The sequence below is a fragment of the Hippopotamus amphibius genome, chromosome 14 (genome assembly GCF_030028045.1).
Source record: "Hippopotamus amphibius kiboko isolate mHipAmp2 chromosome 14, mHipAmp2.hap2, whole genome shotgun sequence".
In the NCBI taxonomy this organism is placed as follows: Eukaryota; Metazoa; Chordata; class Mammalia; order Artiodactyla; family Hippopotamidae; genus Hippopotamus; species Hippopotamus amphibius.
In genome coordinates, this window is record NC_080199.1 from 72,989,313 (window position 1) to 72,998,013 (window position 8,701).

Sequence of the window (8,701 nt, forward strand, 5' to 3'; positions counted from 1 at the left end):
TAAAAATAGCTGCTGGGTGCCTGTTTTCCCACAGCTCATTTAAATGTGTCACTGAAGCCATGCCTTTTCCTTTGAAGTGGCATCATCCCACATCCTCCCGCACAGCCTTGATTCTGCACCAGCCCACACAGACTTCACGCCAGGAGCTCCAGATCCTGGCACTGTTCCGAGATGGCAACGAGGAGCCTCGGCCTCAGAGACACCCTGTCCAACACAGCCCAGCCACAGGCAGTATGGCCTGGTCACGGCAGGCTCTACACTGGCTAACCCAGTCAGCAAAGGATCAAAACCCGGGCTGGTGGCAGTCGGTGAAAAACTCGCCCACAACCAGGAAATGCGCCACAACCTCTGACTGACTGAAACGTCCTCACGGAAGCCTGGAAGACTGAAAAAGGGTTTGACAGCAAAGCGAAGGTCGGAGTAGAACCTACACGCTGCATGCACCAACTTGATCCGAAAAGGATTGTTCATGAGGGTCCGCAGTGGCTGAAAGTCTCATCACATGCGAACAGCTCGTTTCAGACTTTTCTGATCCTTTTGACATCGTGACTGGATGCACACTAGGTAACAGAAGTTTCAAAATGCACTACCTGTGCTCATTCAGAAGAGGGACTCCGATATTAACCATGTCTGTCGTTATTTTAGATGCCGGTCATATTCCAGCAATTCAATCTCTTGACCCATTAATTGATCTCGCCCTCACTATGAAGATCCCTGCCCTGAGGAAAGCTCCTTTTGATATATTATCTGCATCAGTTACAATGGCAAAAAGAACAAAACCCCCCATTTTCTTTTTCTTCTTCCCCGCTGCGCGGCTTGTCAGATCCTAGTTCCCTGACCAGGGATCAGGTCTTTGGCAGTGAAAGTATGGAGTCTTAGCCCCTGGACCGCCAGGGGATTCCCTATTTTTCAAGCTCCTCATCATCCATTTCCAACCTCACTGTCCAGCGTGCATCCCAGTTCTGCTCCTCGGGCCCTGTTTAGTGCAATCACTTGTGTGGCCTTGTGTGCTGTTTCCTCCGTGTGGGGTGGCCTCCACTTTGTATCATCTTGAAAAAACTCCCAGAGAGCCCTGAAGGCTCTTCTCATATGTCACTTCCTCCCAGAAGCCTTCCTTGTCCCTAAAGCCAGAAGTCATTTCCCCCTCCCTGTTTCCCCATCAGGGGCACCTGTCTTTGGATATACACATCTCTTTCACTTACTGAGCTCCCGTTTTCCTAAAAATTAGTCATGAATCCACCATCTGCACAGATCTTTGTCACTTCTTTTATTTACTTAATATTTTTCTTTAAATAGATTTGCTTATTGTACATATTACCTTTGTTAACCTCATCTTAAACAATAGTAATCATGAAGTCATGGGTTCAGTGTGCCTGTTAGATTTCCAGGGAACATTAACATAAATATACTATTATTAAAGTTTTAAAAATCTCATTTTGGTACTCTTTAAAACATTTCCTTTGAGGAAAAACTGCAGTGGTTGCGTAAAGTCTTGAGGGGCTATATTTTGTTTAAATTTGAGTTTTTCTCTAGGGCTCGGTATGTGTTATTGCTCCATAAATGTTTGCCGAATTACAATCAAATGAGATGGATTAATTGGAATTTATTCATACCCTTAACATATTAGCACGAATCTGATTTATCCGGAGAGGCAATTGGAAAGCAAAAGATGAGACTGGAAAGGAGTTGGACCTAAGAAAGGAAAATGTTGATAGACGTGGAAAGGAGAGGGGGAAGAGAGGTAGGGAAGGGGGCCTTGGCCGGTTATAGGGATGCTTTGCGAGGTGTGTGCACGCGGGGAGGGCCGCTTAAGGAGCAGCAAACAGCCGATGGGTCTGGGTGGGTCTTCCGTGGGAAGAAGATATGGACCCCAGCTTTAAACAGGGTCACTGGCCACGGGCTGTAGGGGATTCCAGCCCAGTCCCCAGCCCTGCCCGAGAGCCCGCATGGCCCGCAAAGGTGGTCCACTCGCCTCCCCCTCACCTTTTCCGCCCGCAGGCTCCGCGCCAGGTCCGCGTGGGAAGGCGGCATCCTCCCCTGCGACCGATGCTCAGTTCCGACAGAGTGGCTGCGCATCCTTTGCCGGGTGAGGCAGGCCCGCAGCAGCCAGGCGGGGGCGTCTGCTCTCCGCAGCCCCTGCTCCCCAGAAGGCCGAGGTCCTGCGGGGCAAGTCTGAGCTCGAAGCATCTCCGGCTCCTCCAGGATCGCCGCTGCGTTCTGGATGCTGCCGGGACCCCATTCCCAGACACAGTCCCGTCAACGGTCTCGGTGAGGAGACTGGGTCCCACTCCTCCCCCATTGCCCACGAGCCCACGTCTACTTCCCTTTTGAGAAGCCACCTTCTCAGAGGTGGCACCAAAAGCTGGAAAGGACTCTTCTGGGTGTGGAGGCAGGATCTCTGCCTTAACTGACCAAGAAGGAAGGCAGCAAGCTGAGCCCTTCCCACTCTGCTTTAAATAAAGGGGGGAGGGCTTCCCTGGTGGCTCAGTGGTTGAGCGTCGACCTGCCGCTGCAGGGGACACGGGTTCTATTCCTGATCTGGGTGTATCCCACATGCCAGCAGAACAACTGGGCCAGTGGGCCACAACTAGTGAGCCTGCGCTCTAGAACCTGTGAGTCACAGCTGTTGAGCCCACGTGCCGCAGCTACTGAAGCCCGCACGCCTAGAACCCATGCTCTGCAAGAGAAGCCACGCAATGAAAAACCCTTACACAGCACCAAAGAGTAGCTCCCTCTAGCCACAACTAGAGAAAATCCGTGTGTAGCAACGAAGACCCAAGGCAGGCAACAATAAATAAATAAATAAATAAATAAATAAATAAATAAATAAAATCTTTAAAAACAAACAAAAACAAAACAACACAGAAACTAATAAAAAATAAATGAGGGAAAAAGGGACCCCTGATACAGCCCCGAATTCTTAAATGTTTTCAGCTCTGAACAGACAATGTAACAAGCAGTAGACCACCAAGACAAAATCCATGGAAGTTAAGGATTGTAATTAAATAAAGCTTACAACAAAGTGAATCTGTCATGATAATTTTTATTGTAGTGTGTGGTAATTAGATATAAATGACAAGTTGTTTAAGCAATAATTCTAATTACTATTAATTTCCAACACTGTTATGGGGGCTGTTCAGGAAAGTCCCCAAAGGTGCCTGGGATTGGTGGTTTTTCCATGTGTTTCCATCTTAAGGAAACAGAGGCAATAATAGGTTTGAGACTTTTTTAAAAACACTGTGCCCTTTCATATTTGTGCTCAGAGAGTGTAGCACTCGCTAGACTCTTGCTTAAACTTCCTTGATTTGAAGGTCTTGCTTATTAGATCTTTTTGAAAATAGAGTTAGGGAGAAACTCATTTCTTTGGTTGCCAAAGACAAAAGAAGTCTGTAATTTCATTTCATCTTATTGGGCCCATATTTGGGCTCTTGGAAAAGGAACAAAAAGGTAGACCAGTTATTCCATCAGAGGCCCAGCTCTAGGCTCTAGGGCAGATTGTGGGTCCTCATCAGGGTTCAGGATTATTGGATAATTAAGAGGACCCCCTTAGAGCACCCTGGATGTTGTGTGTAGGAATTGAGTCTACAGAGCCTGTGAAACTCTTTGAGGAATTTCTCACTCTTGGTGCCTTGAAATCGTATTTCATTGAACCAAAAGAACATAAAATCTGTGCTGGAGGAAAGACCCCTCCAACAATGGCAGGTCCTATATGACAAATCAGGCTTTTGGGGGTCAGATGAAGAGAGGGATAGGGAGCTAGAGATGAACTGAGTGGAGTAGGATTTGGATGAGTGGAGGAGGGGAGGAGGATCAGGGATGGTTTGGGACCATGGGGCATTTAAATGAAGCACTTTGGGCAACTACAATGAGAACACAAACCTCTGCAGGGTGGGGAGCTGAAGAGGAGAGACGAGGTTAGAATACGGAAGCGTTGAAGACACGCAACCTTTTTTCAGGGGTGGTATAGAGATACAGCTACACGGATTATATTATTAAGTTTCCCAACCGAAATGGTCCTAATCATAGTGCCCATCTCATAGGGTAAAAAGTGAAGTAAATGCTATAATGTATGTCCAGTATTTAGAGCAGTGCAAGGCACACAGTAGGTGCTCCAGGCATATTAGCTATTATTATTATTATTGTTATTATTAGTATTAAGGCCAGCTCTGCCTCCTTCTACCCTATGAAAGGCCGATCAAGTATGCTTGACCCTCTTGCCCGCAGCTGATTAGACGAGGAGTAAGAGATGTCCAACAACCTGAGGACGATTGAAAGGATGAGCGGGGCCAGTGTGAGTCTCTCTCTCTCTCTCTCTCTCTCTCTCTCAGTGTTTAAACTATGACTTTTGAAAAGGGCTCAGGAAATGGTGGGAAAATGTTCAGGAAATGGAGGCAGGACAGACGGAAGCAGACAAGTGGAGTGAGCGGAGTCATGTGAGCAAGGAGGCTCCAGAGTAGAGCTTTCGGGCTACTGCTCCCTGGCTCCCAGGCGTCCTCCGAAGCCAAAGCCACTCCTGACTCCCCCTCATCAAGGCCCAGTTCAGAGACAGCTTCCTGTTCTAAGATTTCCATGAGATTCCCTGTCATTGCATGTGTGTCCCCACCACAAAGCCCCTGGGCTTGAGCCACCTTGAGGGGATTTCTGTTTCTTCCAAAAACCCAAATTGAAAGAAGGAATTGTCTCTGGTGAGGGGTCCACACATGATTCCTATTTCCTTTTCTTTGTTCTTCTCTCTAGTCTATATTTTCTACAATGAGCCTATACAATCGATTTATAATATTCTATAATGAATACTTATTTTGTAAGTATAAAAAATGCTGTTTAAGTGAAAGAATTGGCCCATATACTTGCAGCAAGCAGAAGATTTGTGTAGGAAAGATCAGTGAACTCTAAGTCAGATCTACGTTCAGTGGCTTTCTCCTTATCCAGTCACGTGCCCTGACCCCTAAAATGAGAAAGTGGGCAAAGGAATCTCTGGGTTTCATTTTGGTTCTAAACACTATTGTTAGCTCACTTATTACCCAGCTTAGCAGAATCTGTACCCCTATACCTGCAGCTAGTCTGAGGAGGGTGGCTTTCTCCTGAGTCGGACTTGGAGTTCTGGAAGCAGTGACCCTTCAGAATGGGGCTGCGCATGGTGGCCTAGTGTTATGAAACTCTTTGTTCATTCCTTCATCCATTCTCTCACCTTGATCAGCATTTATTAAGTGCATGACCTATGCCAGACATTGACCTAGATGCTGGGACTATGCAGACAAAACAGAGGACAGACAGGTGAGCCAATAATCTTGACCTTCTGATAAGTGCCAAGTCTGTTGGAGCCCTGCAACTACACAGAGAGGAAGCACTTAACTCTGGCTGGAGAGGTCAGGGTGGGGAGGCGCTTCTCAAAGGAGAAGCCATTGAGAAGATAAGTATTCATTTTCCAGGCAGACTAGAGGGCTTCCTCTTCCAGGAAGAGACAGAGCAAGTCAAACAGTGGGGGTCAGATCTCGTCCCCTGTGGGTGTAGCGTATGTCGTACTTAGGAGGCTGGATTTTGTCCTCAAGAAAATGAAAAGACATCTTGACAAGACATCATAGAAAGACCATTCTCTCTGCAGCACGATGGAGAGAGATTGGGAAGGACGGAGACCATTTGGGAGTCTTGGAGAGAATTGCAGAGCACCTGAACCAAGATGGTAGCGGGAGTGGAGATGCAGGGCAGATGTTGGTAACAGGTTTCCATGACTCTGGAGGCTGGGGAGATGGAAGATGGCACCAGAATTCCAGATGACATGCATGGAAAGAGGCTTTAGGAGAACATGGAGAAAAAAAAAGATGAGCAATTTAAGATAATTCATTCACTGGGGCATATTGAATTGAAGTTCCTGTTAAGATATCCAGGTAGAGAGGTCCACCAGCAATTGGAAATGGAGGTCTGGAGCACAGGAGAGGTCTGGACACATCACTACAGAGGTCACTGTAGGGTGAGGGGACCAGGAAAGACTTGGGTGGAGGGAGACTTGTTCTCACTCAGAAATGTCAGTGTCACTGAAGTCCACGTGCACAGGGAGTGATAGTCAAAGTTATTAATTCAGAGGCAATTGTGCACACAGCTTAATAAAAGGTCAGAGCTTGGGGCCGACAACAGGAAATACGAAGCCAGAGGCTTTAAGAACGAGGGAGATCCAAGCGAGAAGGGGGTATCTGGCCTGGGTCTCTCTACCAGTCTGCTCTTCATGGAATCTGACCAAGACTAGTCAGTGAGGTGGAGACAGGTCATGTTATGGTATCATCAAAAATCACCTCATTCTTAACTAAATTTTTTCATGATTCTTGTGAATATCAGTGGCACTCTCACCAGGAACATCCCATAATTCATAATCTGTGCCCTTTCCCCCCAGATTCATATGTCAAAGCCCTCATCCTCAGTGAGATGATATGTGGAGATGGTTCCTTTGGAAAGGGGTAAGGTCATGAGAGTAGAGCCTTCACGAATGGGATTAGTGCCTTTATAAAAAGAGACACGAGGGCTTCCTAGGTGGCGCAGTGGTTGAGAATCCGCCTGCCAATGCAGAGGACACGGGTTTGATCCCTGCTCCAGGAAGATCCCACATGCCATGGAGCAACTAAGCCCATGCGCCAAAAAAAAAAAAAAGAGAGACACGAGAGAGGTGATCTTGCTTCCCAATGTGAGGAGGTCAGGAGAAGCCAGCTGCCCACAGACCAGGAAGAGAGCCCTCAGCAAGGACCCTATCGTGCCGGCACCCCGATGCTTGGGCTGCGACCCTCCAGAACTGTGAGAAGTAATGTCTGTTGTTTAAGGCAGCCCAAGCTGACCAAGACAGGCTCTTCTGTGAATGAATTTGGGTTTGTATTGACCTATTTAAGTGGAATCATCGCCAGTCATTCCTGTGTCCTCCCCTCCCCTCAGCCCTTTCAATGGGACCTGTCTGCCCCTCACCCCACTCCCAGTGTTTGTATTTGCCCAAACTACCTTGTCTTTCTTCTTGATGCCTTCCTGTTTCTTGCTCTTGGTTTTCCAACCAACATACATCAGCTCCAGAAATCTGATCAGGTGCTCTTTTGGGGAAGACCCGTTGGGCCCCCTTTCCAGTTGACCAACCAGCCTGCCTCCTGGCCTCTGACATGAGCACCCCTTTTGCTGCTTTGGCCTCAGATGGTCAGTAGTTATGAGTGGAGTTTGTCGGCACCTGCTCTAGTCCACACGGCTCTGTCACACTCTCCCCACTCCATCCCCCAGCCTGCTTCAACACAGACACAGAAGGGATACCGAAGAAGTCCTGTGCAAATAAGAGTTTTAAAAAGCTGCACAGTTCAGATGAGAACTAATCCAAACCATCACAGGGGTGCATTTGTTGTGGCAGCCAGATCAGAGCCAACGTTAACATCCTCTGCTGCCTTGGAGTCTGTCTGCAGAATGTGCTTCCCAGGCTGGGAGACATCAGCCTGTTTCAGATCACGAGCTGGCATGCCCTGGTTGCCATTGGCAACCCAGCTGCACTGGAGTGTTCGCATTTGTAAATGTGTGTGGGCTTAAAATTATATTATTGATTCTGTCTGGAAGACGATAGTCTGATTTGTATATAGCTCTGAATAAATTACCCATTATCCTTTACAGCCATCAGAATATGAGTCTCTCTCTCTTTCTCCTTTTTTTTTTTTTTTTTTTAATTTTAGAGAGACAGCAAATTGTGTCAGCAGATGTGAAATGAAATGCTTCCCATAACAACCATACTGAGAAATCAACATCCAGGGCACCATCCTGGGAAGTAGTCTGGGTATTACTGAATAGATAAAAAAATGGAACGGATTTGGGAGGGATGGAAACTATATTGGGTAGTCAGTTTCAAGGGGACCATAATGTGTAGTTTGAATTACACTGAAAAGCAGACGGGAGCAGAGGGAGATGCAGCCCCCACCCAGGGCTTGATCAGTTAAAGCTGAACCCAAGATTTCTGCTTTCTTTGATGTGTAGTATATACTCAGGCAGACTGAAGTATTGTTCCAGTTCATCACTCCTCCTTGTATCCATGCTTTTTGCCCTGTAGCTCTGTAGATCATCCCACAAAAGGCATCCTGTGCTGCCCCTGACTTTGGCCTTGATCTTACAGCTTGCTTGGACTAACTAGCCCAAGTGGCAGTGTGCCAGCTCTGAGCCATGGCTTCAAGAAGCTTCAAGTTTCCATTTGCCTTCCTGTGTTTTTTGTCATCAGTGTGAGAAGAACTTCTCTTAGGTAGCTGCTGCCCCTTGAGCTGGGACCCAGAATGAATACATGTGGAACATTCACCTCTTCACCATCAAACCCAGCCAGATCAATGGCTTGAAGCACTACACCAGCAATACCCAGCCCAGAGGAGCCACTCCAGCCAAGCTGCTGGTGCATGGGAAGTAAATGCTCATTGCCACCAAGATTTTATAGGTGCTTGTTATGCAGCAGTAGCTGACTGTTAAAATCCTCCATCTTTTCAACATCACAGCCATTAACGTCACTGATGTTGGAAAAGAAAAGAATAGCACCCCTCAACTCTTCATTTCAGTAGTCACTGATCACAAGCCTTACTGAGAGAAAAGGCAGATCACGCATCACAATTTCAGTTCACGTTGGGCCTTCATTGTGGCCACCCAAACGTGGCATTACTACCAGGAGCCATAAGGAGGCTAACACACATGAGAGAAGCTCCTAGTAAACTGTAAG

General features: G+C 47.2%; 1 protein-coding gene across 1 annotated transcript in view; it reads right to left on the reverse strand.

Moving 5' to 3' along the window:
* LOC130835609 (WD repeat-containing protein 49-like) overlaps nucleotides 1-5,136 on the reverse strand; it is a 105,900-nt gene extending 100,764 nt beyond the window's left edge. The window contains 2 exon segments of the mRNA XM_057707215.1: nucleotides 1,984-2,224; nucleotides 5,051-5,136. Coding sequence (XP_057563198.1) covers nucleotides 1,984-2,224; nucleotides 5,051-5,136 — 327 coding nt within the window.
* Between the last annotated feature and the right edge of the window lie 3,565 nt (nucleotides 5,137-8,701).